The sequence below is a fragment of the Danio rerio genome, chromosome 6 (genome assembly GCF_049306965.1).
Source record: "Danio rerio strain Tuebingen ecotype United States chromosome 6, GRCz12tu, whole genome shotgun sequence".
NCBI lineage: Eukaryota > Metazoa > Chordata > Actinopteri > Cypriniformes > Danionidae > Danio > Danio rerio.
The window spans coordinates 3,297,818-3,316,091 of NC_133181.1; the positions used below are offsets into that span (position 1 = coordinate 3,297,818).

The 18,274-nt window shown below is 33.8% G+C and overlaps 1 protein-coding gene across 20 annotated transcripts in view; it reads left to right on the forward strand.

The window, feature by feature from the left end:
- szt2 (SZT2 subunit of KICSTOR complex) overlaps positions 1 to 18,274 on the forward strand; it is a 174,765-nt gene that overhangs the window by 143,339 nt on the left and 13,152 nt on the right. For 10 of the 20 annotated variants that reach the window (XM_073953547.1, XM_073953551.1, XM_073953552.1 and 7 more), the window contains 4 exons: positions 653 to 727; positions 12,727 to 12,940; positions 16,909 to 17,092; positions 17,360 to 17,482. In XM_073953547.1, the coding sequence (XP_073809648.1) occupies positions 653 to 727; positions 12,727 to 12,940; positions 16,909 to 17,092; positions 17,360 to 17,482 (596 nt within the window). Of the gene's footprint in view, positions 1 to 652; positions 728 to 6,151; positions 6,245 to 12,726; positions 13,191 to 13,932; positions 14,005 to 16,908; positions 17,093 to 17,359; positions 17,483 to 18,274 lie in introns of those variants that run through there. The other 10 variants (XM_073953541.1, XM_073953540.1, XM_073953542.1 and 7 more) reach the window with 3 other exon arrangements.

The window sequence follows — 18,274 nt, forward strand, 5'->3', positions numbered from 1 at the left end:
AAATATTTGTTTATTCTAATTCATTAATTTTATTATTTTAAGAATGTTTCACATAAGACATCATACGATGCCAAACTGGTCGACGTCGCCCAACCCTAATTCGAAGCATTAAAAGTTTTCAAAAAGATGTCTAAAACCTTTAAATGCAATGATCGACAGATGAGATGAGATGTTTGAGATGTTTACTGTATGAATACTGAACTCACCAAATAGTCTTAAACAATAACTAAATGCTGTAAAGAATGTCATGCTTACACACACACACACACACACACACACACACACACACACACAAACACACACACACTTGCACAAGTTGCATGTAAATGCATGAGCTTTTTACAACGTAATACTCAATACTCACTAATCTTGAGTACTTTTAAAAGAGCAGCTCATACTTATGCACATACTCGTACTGTAATATTTACAAGAGAGACTTTTACTCTACTTGCACTATATTTTAGGCAAGTAATGGTACTTTTACTTGAGTATGATTTTTCAGTATTCTTTCCACCCCTTTGTATACGTAGACGTTACATGAAACATTAGGAATGAAAATTTACCTGAAAGTCATGGGGTCACTTAAGTAGTAGAGGTGTGTATGAACCCTGTACTAGGTTAATTAATAAAGCAAATGTGGTGTGTGTTTCAGGGCTGTTATTTCTGCGTGAAGCAGTTTGCATTGGAGTGTTCCAGGATCCCCATGGGTCAGACGGTTAATTCACAGGTAACGACATTTGAGTGTTTTGAGAACAACCTTAAGCAGAAACCAATACATGTGCTGAAAGACCGGAAAAGGATTTGAGCATTGTATTTCTGTGCATCTGTTGTAAATCTCTACGGACGGATTTAATATGAGCAACAAGCAGCAATCGCAGGATTCACTGGTCAAATGTCTGTCTCTCTGTCTCTCTCTGATGGCGTGTTTAATGTGCAGCAAGTCCAGGTTGGCTGTAAATGAGGAGTAATTAAGTGTAAATATTTGTAAATCTCCAGATGTTTCTCAGCAGGAGGTCTGTGATGATTTCTGCAGCGCCAGAAGCCCATAAGGTTCCTCCAATCGCAGCTGCTCGTTCATAGCAGACATTAAGTCATTAGCGTGTTTGTTTGGCTGTTTGTAAGTGCAGATTCTTCATACTGAGCTCGAGGACAAACAGCAAGAATCAGTCCTGAAAATCCATCAGCTTCTATTAGAGTCCATCATTTTTGTTTGTAAACTGTTATTATTATTATTATTATTATTATTATTATTATTATTATTTGTTTAGGATGAACTATAAGCGGAATTATTGGGCATTTGTTTTCTTTTTGTTCCTCGAAAGCCAAGTATATTCTGTAATTTGTTTGCGAGTTAGTATTTCCTTTGCAGTAGGTTTTATAATTGTGATAAATAAATATTAATATTTATAATAATATTAATAAAATGTATACAATTTATTATTATTATTATTATTATTATTATTATTATTATTATTATTATTATTATTGTTATTGTTATTATTATCATTATTATTATTTTTATTATAGAAGTAGTAGTGGTAATAATATTAATAATAATTATTATTATATTATTGTTATATTTATTATTTAAAATATTGCTTAAATATTTATTTATTTAATTTCTACATTTATTTTTAAGAACAAAGTTTAATTGTGAGAATCATTAAACAGTTAGTAGGTTGTAATAATTCTTATAAATAAAATAATAATTAATACAAATTAATATTATTTTTAGTAGTAGTAATTATTATCATTATTATTATTTTAGAAGTATAGTGGTAATAATACTTTTAATATTAATATTCAAAATCATATTATTATTATTATTATTATTTATGTATTTATTCATTTTATTTATTAATTTATTTTTATTTAAGAATTAAGTTTAATTGTGAGAATAATTAAACAATTAGTATGGTGCAATAGTTCTTATGAATAAAATAATAATTAATACAAGTTATTATTATTAATAGTTGTAGTAGTAATAGTAGTAGTAGAAGTAATTATTATTATCATCATTATTATTGTAGAGGTAGTAGTGGTAATAAAAATATTAATATTAATAATTATTTTATTATGATATTCATTTCTTAAAATATTACTTAAATATGTATTTATTTAAATTCATTGATTTAAGAGTGAAGTTTAATTGTGAGTTAATGACATCATTAGTATGCTATAATAATTCTTATAAATAAATAAAAGAATAATAATATTAATTATTATTATTATTATTAGTAGTAGTAGTAGTAGTTATTTTATTATTATTATTATTATTATTATTTAAGAATGAAGTTTAATTGTGAGAATTGGTCAACTTAATATGTTGTAATATTTATTATAAATAAACAATAGATAAAATATTAAATAAAGAAATAAATAAAATAATTATTAGGAGTTATTTGCAGCAGTAGTAGTACTAATTGTAATAATAATGATAATAATTATTATTATTATTTAAAAAATAAGTTTAATTGTGAGAATTAGTAAACGATAATAAAATTGTGAAATTGTATTAAATGTAATAAATGAAATTTATCACATATAAGGTTCATACTTTAGTTAGAACTTTAGTTAGGTGTTAAGTACTTAATAAGTACGTAATAAAAGATAACTAAGGAAAAATAAGAGACTAAGCCAAAGGAAAATGAATGAATGAAATAGAATTATAATTATAAATAAGTGTGGTGTTAATATTTTTCTCCTTTATTAAATCCCTAACTGTAAATATGATTACATTATGATAAGCTGACTAATTAAAATGACTATTTATCATTTTTATAATTCAGGATTTCCTGAATTGGTGAAAAATGTTTCTGTATGTCTTTGAAATTGAACGATTGCAAAGACTTTATTTTTTGTTATTGCAATAGATTACTAACAGCTTGATTTAATAAAGTAAATGTGGTCAATTATCCTGTATTTTGGCTTTAGGAGTTACGCAGACAAACACAGATTATTTTCCATACTGACACAACTGTAAGCTGAGTTATTATTAATTGTTTTCTGATGGTAATGCATGTTTTTATTCCTCGAAAGCCAAATCTATGCACTTTCTGCAGGAGAACGGAGTGATCAAATTCAGCGTGAAAATCAGCAAATGGTTCTGAAGTCAGACGTTTAAAGGTCATTCTGAGGAAACGCTGCCATTTGTACTAGAAAATTGTTCTTTTCATGAAGCACATTTGAAAAGGTTACTGCTGGACTTTTATGAAATCATATTTCTCTCATGCCTGAAGTATAAGGGCCGTTAGACAGAGACATTAGTGGACTCAATTATCAAGACACCTTCTCTACAGCGCACAGCATAAATATAGATTACTTTTGTTTATGTTGTTTAGTGTACAAATGTACATCAGTTCAGTGTGAACACGTTATTGCAGTCTAATCACAGTAGGGTTGAATAGATTTGAATAGGTTTCTGGCAGTGTGTATCTTTGTAATAAACACACATTCTAATATTTAATCAATACACTAGCTAAAAATGAAAACTCATTAAAGACTGTTACGCATTTAAGAATATATATTATCATATGTTGTAGAGTCAAAAAGCACAAATACAGGCAACACAGAATTAATACGTTTAGCTTTAGGTTTTATGATCTGTGAAAGAAAATGAACTTTATTACTGTTAATCTACAGCCTCTGCTAACAGTCCATCACTTTAAATATTATATAATGTTAGTGTTGATTGTTAATATTGCAGTTATTAGGTGTCATAAAGTAACCGTTAACAGTTTCTAAAGGGTTTATGAATGTCTGTGTTAAATATATGTGTAGTTCTTTGTTAATTAGACTCACACACACACACACACACGCACACATAGACACACTAATACACTATTGCCAATTTAGTTTATTTAATTCATGTGATTGGACGTTGGGGGAAACCGGAGCACCCGGAGGAAACCCATGCAACACTGGGAGAACATGCACTAACTAGCCACCGTGCCGCCCAATATAGTATATTACATTAAAATACTGCTTTTCAGTTACAGTATAATTTAAATATGTATATCTCTATGTGAAAGTAGCAGAAAGTTCAGAGTAATGTCATTTTTGTTTGTGTCTCATCACTAAATAATGATTAACAAACTGAACACCAGTGTGACTTATTCAGTATCATGGCACTGTTTTCTGAGTGTGACCTTTAATACGAAAGTTTAGCGTATAAAAATATGAAAATAATTGCTAGCACTTTTAATTATATTAAAAATGTATGATTAATAATTATAATTTAATAATTATTTATTTATTTATTCATTCATTTGGGTGTTTCTTTATTTGTTTATTTGGGTATGTCTTTATTTTATTTTGGTGTTTGTTTATTTATTTATTTATTTATTCATTTGGGTGTGTCTTTGTTTATTTATTTAATTATTTGGCTGGATCTTTGTTTATTTATTTGATTATTTGGGTATGTCTTTATTTTATTTTATTTTGGTGTGTGTTTATTTATTTATTTATTCATTTGGGTGTGTCTTTGTTTATTTATTTAATTATTTGGCTGGATCTTTGTTCATTTATTTGATTATTTGGCTCTGTCTTTGTTTATTTATTTATTTATTTGAGTACACGTATCTTTATTCATTGATTTATTTATTTGGATATGTCTTTATTTTGGTGTGTGTTTGTTTGTTTATTTATTCATTCATTCATTTAGGTGTGTCTGTATGTATTTATTTATTTATTTGGGTATGCCTTTATTTTGAGTGTGTGTTTGTTTATTTATTTATTTGTCTATTTATTTATTCTTTCATTTGGGTGTGTCTTTGTTTGTTTATTTATTTATTTATTTGGCTGTGTCTATTTATTTATTTATTTTGGTGTGTGTTTGTTTATTTATGTAATTATTTGGCTGTGTCTTTGTTTATTATTTATTTATTTGGGTACACATGTCTTTATTCATTCATTTATTTATTTGGGTATGTCTTTATTTTATTTTGGTGGTTTGTTTGTTTGTTTGTTTGTTTGTTTGTTTGTTTATTTCTTCTTTCATTTGGGTGTGTCTTTTGTTTGTTTATTTATTTATTTATTCGTTCATTTGGGTGTGTCTTTATTTATTTATTTATTTATTTATTTGGACATATCTTTATTTTTTGGTGTGTGTTTATTTATTTATTCTTTCATTTGGGTGTGTCTTTGTTTATTTATTTGGATTTGTCTTTATTTTTTGGTGTGTGTTTTATTTATTTATTTATTTATTTATTTATTATTTCATTTGGGTGTGTCTTTGTTTATTTATTTATTAGGGTGTGTCTTTATTTATTTATTTGTTTATATATTTATTTACTTATTTAATCATTTATTTATTTTGTTGTGTGTTTGTTTATGTATGTATTTATGTAGATCTATTTGTTGTTGGTTTGTTTGTTTGTTTGTTTGTTTCTTTGTTTTTATTTTAATTAATAATTCACTAGTCAGTCTACCCTCAAAACAATAGTTTATATGCCCAAAAATCCTGTCGGATGTATTCAAAACAAAGATCAAAGTCTTTATATTTTGCCTGATCTTTCAAAACAGTAAGATTTATTAATTGATACAGTTTAATATGATAATTTCATCTTTAAATGCTTTAGAAAGTGCAGTTGGGAGTAAGTACAGTGTTTCATTTCATTTCATATTTTATATAAACCTTTAAACTTAAAATTTTGCAGATTTTACCCATATTTATGATTTATTTATTTTTTAATTTATTTATTTATTTATTTTTGCAAAACTTATTTAAAACATTACAGTAGATTACCTTTTATATATTTATTATATTTATATATTAATGCATGCAAAATCCCAATTGCAAATGTCATCTTTGATGCAGAAAAACCAAATGAAATGTCTCGTTTTTTTTAACCCGCTTCTCAATTGTTGCTAAAAATATAGATATTTAATTTAAGTCCTGCGTCTCATCTATAAAAACTCGCCTCGTCATACCCATCATGTCTGTCACTTCCTGTAACACGTCTTCATACATTAGCGCAGTGTACTTGTGCATGTGTGTTTTGTTGTCATTTTGTGTGCAAATTGACTTCTAACCTCTCTGTGTGGCATGTTTCTTTGTTTGTGTGTGTGTGTGTTATCTTCTGTGTCTGTCTCACTGTCCTGCATATATGTATGTATGTGTGTGTATATGTGCGTGTGTGGGTGTGTTTAGTCCCATCTCACCCTTTCTTTCCATCAGGACTCTCTTCTGAACAAAGCTCCTAGCAAGCCGTTCCCCGAGGAGCCCACAGACTGTGACTCTGCGGTATGTTCTGCATCCTCGGGGGCGGGGCTCGTCTACAACCAATCAGGCTTCAGTCTTTACCTCAGACCCCTCCCCCAGTGTAGTGCCTGGCTCCTCCCCTTTTCATCCTGCATCCCCAATCTTGCGGTTTCTATGGGGTTCACTCCAATCAGACGGCTTCTTCCCCCGTGTTTGTCAGTGATGCACCTTTAGTTGCATCTCTAATGTTTTTAATCCATTTATTTAATCTTCTGGGAGCTCTGAGGTCACTCTTCTCGCAGCTCTGATGATCTTTTCTCCTTGCTCAATGATTATATATCTGATTTTCTTCCACTCTTAATGCATCTTGATTTATATCCGCTTGTCTCTATTTAGGGAATCATCAACTTTAATTCTTGGACTCTTTATTTCCTCTATAGATGATGAATGTGATGCTGATTTTAGCCCAAGTGTGGGGTTTATCATTTTCTTTTCACAACTCAAGCCTTTTCAGAAAGAGGAATTCACAAGCGCTGCTTTTCCCATTTTGCCACGGCAGAGCTGTGAGAATGTGTGTCTTCCAGTGGTGTAAGTTGCTTTGGATGAAAGTCTCTGGCGCAAATGTGAATGTAATCTTCCTCTTACAATAGTCTGATATAAAGCTACGGTAGATGTAATGTAAAGCCTTTCAAAACTTTGCTAGCCAAAGGAAACATGTTCTCTCTGTGATGGCGTGGGTTTCCTCCGGGTGCTCCGGGTTCCCCCACAGTCCAAACACACGAGTTATAGGTGAATTGGGTGAGCTAAATTGTCTTAAGTTTATGAGTGTGTGTGTGTGTGAATGAGTGTGGATGGGTGTTTCCCAGTACTGGGTTGCTGCTGGAAGGCCATCCACTGTGTAAAACATATGCTGGAATATTTGGTGGTTCATTCCGCTGTGGCGACCCCTGATAAATAAGGGACTAAATTGAAGGAAAATTAATAAATGAATGAATAAACACGTGTTTCCAAGTACTGGATTGCACCTGAAGGGCCATCCGTTCTGTAAAACATGCTGGAATATTTGGTGGTTCATTCCGCTGTGGCGACCCCTGATAAATAAGGGATTAAATCGAAGAAAAATTAATAAATGAATGAATAAAAACGTGTTTCCAAGTACTGGATTGCACCTGGAAGGCCATGCATTCTGTAAAACATGCTGGAATAGTCGGCGGTTCATTGCTCTGTGGTGACCCCTGATGATTAAGGGATTAAGTCGAAGGAAAATGAATAAATGAATATGTGCTTTATAAGTACTAATAAACAGCAAATATCTTGATTAGACTGCAAATAAGCCACTATAGTAAATAGTGAGAATTGGTATTTCTTTTTAATTTTTAATTGTGTGAATTAATGAACTTTACACTTTGTTTATTATAAAGTTGTTGCCTTTTGCGGCTGCTTCAGGCCTTTGTCGGGAGTCATGGAAAGTTGATTTTGAGGTTGCCAGAAAGTAGTAAAGTACACAGTATACAGCAAGAACTATGAAAGTAAGGATGTGCAGGAAACACCAGGAACTCTCAAAGTGATGGCAAAGTCCCTTCAGGCAAGTTCAGTCAGCGGTCATTTTCGTTGCGCCTCGGGCAGATCTTTCCAACATACAAGTACAACTTCATCTGATTGAATAGGGAAAGACTTCGAAATCCATTTCTAGAAGAATCTGGCAAAATAAAAAAATTTTATATTTTAAATCAGGAATAAAATAATACAATAATCGCATCATAAATGACAAAAAAAAATCATTCACAACTAAAAGAAGCTGTTTTCCAATTATTTTCCTTTTTTTATATGAAAAAAGTTAAGATATGCAGGTTAATCAACAGCATATGGATATAAAACATGTCAGCTACTGTGCAAGTTTTTTAGTCAATTAAATTATATTACTTAAGCATATATCTTTAATGTAATGACTCAAAATGCTTTTATTATTGCAAAACTTATTTGAATCATTGGAGGAGTAGACTGCTTATGCATAAAGAAATCACTTTTGTAAATGTAATTTGTTGCAAAAACTGAAATGTCCCATCCTTTAGCCATTCATTTTCCATTCAGATTGATCTTCAGCATGGATATAAAACATTCACTGAGTGATGGTGATTCAGCTTTATCAAATGCATGATGCAATTATGTTTAAAAGTAGTTAATTCTTTTATTTTTAGCTGTTAAAATACAGGCAGGGGTGATTTGTGTGTGTGTGTGTGTGATGGCTTTGAGTGAGAAAAGCACTTAAAGGGACAGGTCACTCTAAAATAAAAATAAAAACTTGAGATATTCTGAAGAACGTTGGGGAAGAGCAGCCATTGGCATTTACTATGGAGATCAATGACTTGGTGCATATTAAATATAGTGTTTTAATATACAATAGTCTTACAATAGTTGTACAAACTGAGTAAAAATAAATAGTGGTCAGTTAAAGAAATACCTATTTTGCCCTCCATGTGAGCCTTTCTCTAGAGATGTGAATAGGCTGATTGAAGCAGAAAGAACTGGTTGTTTTACCTGAAGGACTTCAGCATCGAGTGTTATGATTGCTCTCGTTCAGACATGCTGAAGTGGACCGTTTGTTTTTGTTCATAGTGTTCAATACATTGGAGAATGACTTAAGGAGACCTATTATGTGGCTTTTTACAAGATGTTAAATAAGCCTTTGGTGTTTGGAGTGTGTATGGGACGTTTCAGCTCAGAATATCACACAGATAATGTTTAATAACTCTCGGAAACTGAACCTTTTAGGCTTTTAGCCAAATTGTGCATTTTGGTGACTGTCGCTTTAAATTCAAATGAGATTCTGCTCTTTTTTCAAAGAGGGCGGAGCTACAAATGCTTATGTGTCAGCAATGTGGCAGATTCAAAAGCAAGACTAACGTCCTTTGCCAGGGCTTTTCAATTGGCGGCCCGGGGGCCAAACTTGGCTCGTGACGCAATTTATTTTGGCCCTTCAAATAGTGTGACCAAGACATCAAAAATAAATTTAGTTCAGTTAAAAAACGGCCGCTATAGTTATGAAATGACGTGCGTTTGTTCAATACAGCATGAGCTGCAGTTGAAGACTGCGCAGAGCTTGAGTCTTCTGATATTAAGCGAGTGGCGTGAGCAGTCAGTAACATTTGGATACTTGAGCTTAAAGGCTTCTCAACGTTTCAGGGTACGAAACTGCTGCAACTAAACGAAGTTGTGCCACCTATGTGCTAGTTTAAAGTTCCAAGCTTGTACACCAAGAATACGTACTCACACTGGATTAACTATAGCAGCGGGCCGTTCATATATCCCGCCTTTTTCATGTGCTAGTTCGTCATTTCCAATATTAGAATATATGCCAATATGCGTGTGTAAGCAAAGCAATGCGCTCGCGGCTGTCAGACTCACCAAGTAGTAAACATCTCACATTGTAGATTTTTACAAATTAATGAATGTGAATTATTACAAATTATTAAAATGATTACAACCCAGGCTCATTCTGAAAACGTAGTCCCGTGGATGAGTGCGAAATATGTCCCCGGGAGGTACGTATTTTTGCAGTTTTTGTTTTCGCGAATCTGTGAGAGGCTACTGTGTGCGCTTTTTTTATATCTCAAATGTCTCTCGCGAATGCCGTTCACGCCCGCGATGTTCTCGCGTAAACCCACCAGAGGCGGCTGTCGACCGACTGAATGAGTGACCGGGTGACCGGCCAATCGACTGACCCACCCTCCTCCTTCCCTAAACCCAACCAATTTTACTGTTTGACCCGCTCATCCACATACTTCCCTAAACCCCCAAGTGACGGTTTACAAAAGTTGTCCAGAAAAAGAAAGGCCTTCATCTGATTTTTACCCAGTTTTCAGATTAAACCACATTCTCACCCTGTTGTTTACTCGTTCATTTCCTTTTTTGGATTCTGTTTTTGTCTTACCTGATTTCTGGAACCGCTCTTCCCCGTACTCGAACCCAGTCGTTGTCGTCGAGGTCAGCTCCTCTCTGCGTCTCAAGTACGCTGACGTACACGACGAGCTAACTGGACAAACTGGTTGCGGCGGGAAAGCCCTCCACACGGAGGTAAGCGGTCAGCCAGTGAGCGCCAAAAGGAACTGTGTCATACCGCCCCGTAGTGTTCACTTAAACAAATGACTTGCAGCCATACCTACCTCCAGCTACATAATTCGAGGCCTCCAAAAACGTCCACGTGACTACGTTTTCACAATGAGCCTAGGTTGAGTGATTATGTATGTATGAATGCAGATGATAACAACCGTTCATTTAAATACCTAATATAAAGCTTAGATTTACATTAGACGTGATAACCGTGAAAGCATGATTACTCTTCAGACTATATACTGTAATCGTACAAGCAAAATCTATAATTGTTGCATCCATAATTGCTATGCAGTTCAAAACAAAACTTATGAATGTGTCTGAATGTGGAAGAAGCCTACTTGAGCAATGCACTGCTTTTTTGTCCTTCGAAATACAACATTTGAATATGTTTGTGAAAAAAAAGTCACATTATACAATGCACTGACATTATATTGTTTCAAAATACAATATATGAACATTTTAATGTAGAAAAAGCCAACGTGGGTGTCTTAAGGAGCAAAAATACAACATATGGGCTCTTATATACTGTTGTCATCACTCATATTGCAAGTGATATCTCTCCGGCCTCTCATTTGGGATGCTTTTTTGAACTGGCCCCCACAAACTAATTGAATAGCTCTAGTCTAGGGTCTAACTGGGTTTTCTATGCATCGTGCATGCAAACACAACAGCAGAATGTAAACAGAGCTGTTTCTAAAAGCTGTTTCATGCAGACTGAGAGGAAAGTGGACGAGTGGTTTTATCTTCAGGACATTCACTCAAATGTTCCACCTGCAGATTTCAAAACGTTGACGTGCAAAATGTTGCTGGATGAAAGCTGCAATTGCACTGGCCGGTTGCTGCTGTCTGTGGAAATACAGCAGGTTTTGGCTTCTATAAGACCTGTGTGCGTGTGTTTTAGGCGGTCAGGATTGTGCTGTAATTACTCCTGCTTTCTCTCTCTGCAGTCATCTGCATTTGCCGATAATGCTTTTGTAAGCACAGCTTTGATGTGAGCTTTAATTAAATCGGATACGATTATTACATTGATTGATATCGCAGATGCTCTGCTAAAGGTTTTGAGGTTCAGTTGCTTTCACATTAGTTTCGTCAGGACTGAGGGGTCTTTGGCTGAGCTTCGCCAAATCTGTCAACAGCATCTGTGCGCTTCGGATTTTAGCCCCAGATTCAAGTTTTTGTTCATCAGATATAACGTTTATAACAGTCTCATTCAGAAACGACACCGGTTTCAGATGACAAGTCATTTGCCTCATTATCGCCATTTACAATTAAATGACATTTTCGCTCACACTTTATTTGGAGGTGTTTTAGCTGTGATTTTGACCTCTAACTCCTAATTTGCTGCTTATTAATAGTTAATAGAGTAGTAGCTTTTGGTATAAGTATGATTAAGGATGTAGAATATGATCGTGGGCAGCACAGTGGTGCAGTGGAAAGCGTTGTCGCCTCACAGCAAGAAGGTTGCTGGTTCGAGTCCCGGCTAGGTCAGGTGGCATTTCTTTGTGGAGTTTGCATGTTCTCCCCGTGTTGGCGTGGGTTTCCTCCAGGTGCACTGGTTTCCCTGAAAGTCCAAACACATGCGCTATAGGTGAATTGGATGAACTAAATTGACTTGTAGTGTGTGTGTGTGTGTGTGTGTGTGTAAATTGTCCGTAGTGTATGAATGTGTGTGTGGATGTTTCCCAGAGATGTGTTGCGGCTGGAAGGGCACCCGCTGCGTAAAAACTTGCTGGATAAGTTGGTGGTTCATTCCGCTGTGGCGACCCCGGATTATTAAAGGGACTAAGCCGACAAGAAAATGAATGTGTGTGTGTGTGTGTGTGTGTGCGTGCGTGCGTGCGTGCGTGCGTGCGTGCGTGCGTGCGTGCGTGCGTGCGTGCGTGCGTGCGTGCGTGCGTGCGTGCGTGTGTGTGTGTGTATGTGTGTGTGTGAATGCGAGGGTGTATAGCTGTTTCCCAGTACTGGGTTGCGGCTATAAGGGCATTCGCTGTGTAAAACATATGCTGGAATAGTTGGTGGTTCATTCCGCTGTGGTGATTCCTGATAAATAAGGGGCAAAGGAAAATAAATGAATGAATGAAATTGTAAAGTTTCATTGGGGGTTTTTGTGTTGTATTTAATACAGCTTGAAGCAATTATATCACATTAATGAGTAATAACAGTATTTGGATTCATCTATTTATCTATTTATGATAAAAATGATGCAGCAAAACGTTTTGGTCTCTGACAAGGTTTACATTTTCTCTGACTCTTGTGTTGAAATGCCTCTTTTTCTTTTTTTAATCTGAGCGTCTGCAGTTTGCATTGTTAATATAAGCCTGATGGATTTCCTCTGGGATTTCTGATTTGGTAGGCTGTTTGGAGGTTTTTTTGTGTTCCTCAATAACCGTGAGTGTGTTTGTGTCCTCCAGCTCTCCATGCTGTTCACTGAAGAGTGTGATAAAGTGCGGGACCTGATGCATGTTCACTCGTTCAGCTATGATTTCCACCTGCGGGTGGTGCACCAGTATCTGCTTGGGTGTCACATGACCCTCCGTCAGGGATATCAGCTGACCGGCTTCCTGGAGGATTTTATCGCTCATCACCCAGACATACCCAAGTTCGGACGCAACCACGTTTTCCAGGGTGAGAGTCTTTCACCTTTTTTTTACACCCAAGAACTTTATTATAGACATTTATGTACAGTTGAAGTCAGAATTATTAGCCCCCCTGTATATTTTTCCCTAATTTCTTTTTATCAGAGATTTCTTTCAACACGTTACTAATTTCTAAGAACTGATTTCTTTTATCTTTGCCAATATTTGCAGCACAATGTTTGACTAGATGTTTTTCAAGACACTAGTATTCAGCTTAAAGTGCAATAAGGCTAAGCTAGGTTAATTAGGTTTAAAGTTGCATGTCATTGTAATAATAATAATAATATTAATAATAATACATTTTATTTAAGGGGCAAACAAAGCAGAACAATACAAACAGTAAAAAAAGACCACAATAAAACAATAAAATATGAACAACTCAGTACAATTGGATGATAAAATTAACAAAAATAATCAATCTAAGTTCAAATCAAAGGTAAAAATGTGAGTCTTCTTAAGTTTCTTTAAACATTTCAGAGAAACAGCATTCCTGATGCTGATGGGTAGGCCATTCCATATCTTAGGCACACTGTACGGAAAAGCCTGACCACCCATAGTCTTCAGTTTAGAGCATTTCTGATACAGCAAAACATTGTATCAGCCATGGTATAACGGTGGTTTGTTCTGTAGACATTCCAAAAAATCTTGGATGAAGGGGCTAATAATTTTGACCTTAAAATGGTTTTAAAAAATGAAAAGCTATTTTTACTCTAGCCTAAATAAAACAAATAAGACTTTCTCCAGAAGAAAAAAAATATTATAGGAAATACTGTAAAAAAACTCCTGAATCTGTTAAAAATAATTTGGGAACTATCAAAAAAAGAAAACCCAAATCACAGGAGGGCGAATCATCGAAGAGATTTTTTTCAACACGTTACTAATTTCTAAGAACTGATTTCTTTTATTTTTGCAGCACAATATTTGACTAGATATTTTTCAAGATACTAATATTCCGCTTAAAGTGCAACAAGGCTTTGCTAGGTTAATTAGGTTAAAGTTAGAGTAATTTGGCATGTCATTGTAATAATAATAATATCAATACATTTTATTTATGATGCGCTTTTCTCAGACTCGAAGCGCTAACAGGCATACAAGGCAAACAAAGCAGTACTATAAAAACAGTTAAAAAAACAAAACAATAAAATATGAACAACTCAGTACAATTGGATAATAAAATTAACAAAAATAATCAATCTAAGTTAAAAGCAACGGTAAAAATGTGAGTCTTCTTAAGTTTCTTTAAACATTTCAGAGAAACAGCATTCCTGATGCTGATGGGTAGGCCATTCCATATCTTAGGCGCACTGAACGAAAAAGCCTGACCACTCATAGTCTTCAGTTTAGAGCATTTCTGATACAGCAAAACATTGTATCAGCCATTGTATAACGGTGGTTTGTTCTGTAGGCAATCCAAAAACTCTTGTTTAAAGGGGCTAATAATTTAGAAAAATTAAAAACAGCTTTTACTCTAGCCTAAATAAAACAAATAAGACTTTCTCCAGAAGAAAAAAATATTATAGGAAATACTGTGAAAATTTCCTGAATCTGTTCACCATCATTTGGGAAATATTTTAAAAAGAAAACAAAAATCACAAGAGGGCGAATTATTTTGACAACTGTATTTGTTGGCTTTTATAATGTTGTTTATTTGTGAAGCTGCAGATCATTTGATTTGCTCTTCAGTGTTTTTGGCTGTCAGACGTACTGTAGTTTGGACGAAGTTGTTGGCGATTCTTCCTATTGTAAAGTCATGCAATGTGAAAGCCCCTGACGTTGATCCGTCTTGCAAAATCGGGGCTAGAATCATGGAGTCTGAACTCGGCATAAACAAAGCAACAACAAAACGCTAGCCCAGGGGTCCGTTCTTCGTACGTGGATTACTCAGTTAGATGGATTTGGATATTGACGATTTGACACGATCCAGGATCGTTTCGTTCTTCAAAGCTGATCCGAGAGTTGTTGTCATAGCAACAGTTCTGCTAGGTCAAACCTGATCGGGAGCAGGTTCAATTCATATAAACAGGATTAGATCGGCTCAGTTCAAGCAAAGATAATACAGAAAGTATGTTCCGAATTCTGATATTTTCTTACAGTAGTAGTTATATACACTTGGGAAAATGGTACATATTTTTTAACTATATATATAAAGTTATAGTCATTAATAAAATAAATTAAGTTATACATATTAATAAAACGTAGGCTATACAATCTGCACTCTCGAAATGAAAGTACAAAGACTGCCACCTGGTGCAAAGAGAAAACTTATTGATATTAACTTTTTAGATCGCTTTAGTACAAATTGTGTATAATAGAAATGCACAATATGTCACTTTTGTAAAGCAATAATACATGTCAGCAGTCATAAACATGTTTTGATAGTTAATATGCCAGTGATTTGATGCTTCACAAAAGTTGCAGACGCCTTTACCAATACGAAAATGCTTTTGTAAACAACCAGTTATTCTTTACACCGATTAAAAAACGGCTACAATAATAAAGAAAATCTTTTCTAAATGTAGAACTAAATACATTGATTTGCATTGAAATACATGATGAATACTCTTGTCTTGACACATGAAAGTGTAAAGCCTGCAGCTCCCAACAAATGTGGAAAGTTCTTGCGTGTCATATTTAACAAGCCGTTTACTGCTAATTTGATGTAATTTCGCTCACATGGATAATTGAATATTAATCAGATGATGTCATTACGCTGCTGTGCTGTCAGCCAATCGCTGCATTGCTGATCATGATTTCGAGGATCGATAGATCTGTCCTTCACAACACACGCAGCGATCTCAGATCAGTTCATCCAGACATTTTAATCTGATTCGCGAACTTGTTTGAAGAACCAAATTAGCGAGAGATCAGTTATCAAGATTAAAAGATCCAGGATCTGCCAAATCATCTTAGATCATTTAAGCGAGGTACGAAGAACAGACCCCTGATAATCATGCAGTGTGAAAACATCTGTGAAACGACTACTTTGAAAATCATGCAGTCTGAATTCGGCATAAGGTGGATATAGCGTTTTGCAAAAAATAAAAAGTTGTGTTGTGTTGTTTTGTGTACACTCTGGCCAAATCTAACTCAGAATCTTATTATTAATAATCAATCTTTGTATCTATTATTCCATATATTTGATGTATAGTTTTTTAACCGATTTAAGATGTTTGACAATGTTAAGATTGATGTGTTTCATTTTGGCATGGTTTTTGACTTATTTATGAACTATTTATGGACATAAAATTAAATAAAAAATATCCTGGATTTGAAGAATATTGTGTTCCTGGCTCAAGTGATAGTTTAATGTACAAAAATTGTAAATAACCTTGACTGTTGATGTCTTAAATAAAAATGTCAAATAACCAACATTTTCCAAAATATAACTTGTTTTGCAACGAAACTCTTCATACATACATACATACATACATACATACATACATACATACATATATATATATATATATATGTATGTATGTATGTATGTATGTATATATATATATATATATATATATATATATATATATATATATATATATATATATATATATATATATATATATGTATGTATATGTATATGTATATATATATATATATATATATATATATATATATATATATATGTATGTATATGTATATATATATATATATATATATATGTATATATATATATATATATGTATATATATGTATATATATATATATATGTATATATGTATATATATATATATATATATATGTATATATATATATATATGTATATATATATATACGTATATATATATATATATGTATATATGTATATATATATATATATATATATATATATATATATATATATATATATATATATATATATATATATATATATATATATATATATAATTTAAATAATAATAAATATAAATAAATGAATAAAAAAACTAATTCAGCTCACTTTTTTAATATGTGCACCAGGGAGTTTCTCGATATCGACAGGGATGATCACGGCTCATCAGCTGTACAACTATATCACTGATCACGCTGGGACTTACGGCATGAAGCCGCTACGCATGTCCAAGGCTGCAGTGTCCTCTGAGAACAGGAAGGGGGCGCCAAGTGCAGATCTGCATGAGTATGCGCTCGTTGCTCTCTGGAACAGGTGTGTTTTCCTCACTCCACTGTTAGTCTGTATACAAAGTCATCCTCTATTGACCTTAGTCTGCGATGTGGAAGTGCACTCGTTTTTCGTGATGGTTTTAGAACTTCCTATTCAGTTTACTATGGGCGAAATGACCAGGAATAATAGACGGTCAAACTGCTTGCTCTATAAACAACGACTGTACATGAAAATTATTCCACTATAGGGGTCCATTTTAAATACAGCATCAGTTTAAGCTGCTCATTACCACTTCTGCTTCTCGTTTAGCTCTGGCTCGTTTAAAGATCTGGAGGGTTTACGTCATCATGATGATTTTGACGTGTCTCTGCTGGTGTGTCATAATGCAGCTCCATTTGAGGAGCAGACTGAAGGAGAGAGACACCTGCTCAGGTACAGGATGCACACACATACACACAATACAGCACAGCATTAGTGTATCTCTACATACTGGGGCTACAGTAGTCAATAATGATGATTTCATAATGACGGTTACATATACAACAATCAATAAACTGAGTAATCAGAGAGACATGATATAGCCTGGGTTGTTTAGATGGAGCTTGTTCACACATTTTTGTTGTAAAATATTGTAATATTAAATATAAAATAGACAAAATTACCTCTGGCATCATCATTATTATATTTCATTCAATTTCTTTTCGGCTTAGTCCCTAATAATCTGGGGTCGCCACAGCGGAATGAGCTTCCAACTCATCCAACATTTGTTTTTACACAGCGGATGCCCTTCCGGCCTCAACCCAACACTGGGAAACATCCATACACACCCATTCACACACATACACTATGGACAATTTAGCCTAGCCAATTCACCTGTACCGCATGTCTTTGGACTTGTGGGGGAAACCGGAGCACCCGGAGGAAACCCATGCGAACACAGGGAGAACATGCAAACTCCACACAGAAATGCCAACTGACCCAGCCGAGGCTCGAACCAGTGACCTTTTTGCTGTGAGGTGACAGCACTACCTACTGCACCACCGCGTCGCCATTATTATTATTATATAATTATTTTTATTAATATTAATAATATTATTACTAATAATAAGGCAAGGCAAGTTTATTTATATAGCACATTTCATACACAGTGGCAATTCAAAGTGCTTTACATAAACAAGAATAAAAGAAACAAGTAAAATAAAAATAAAAACAAATAATAAAAAT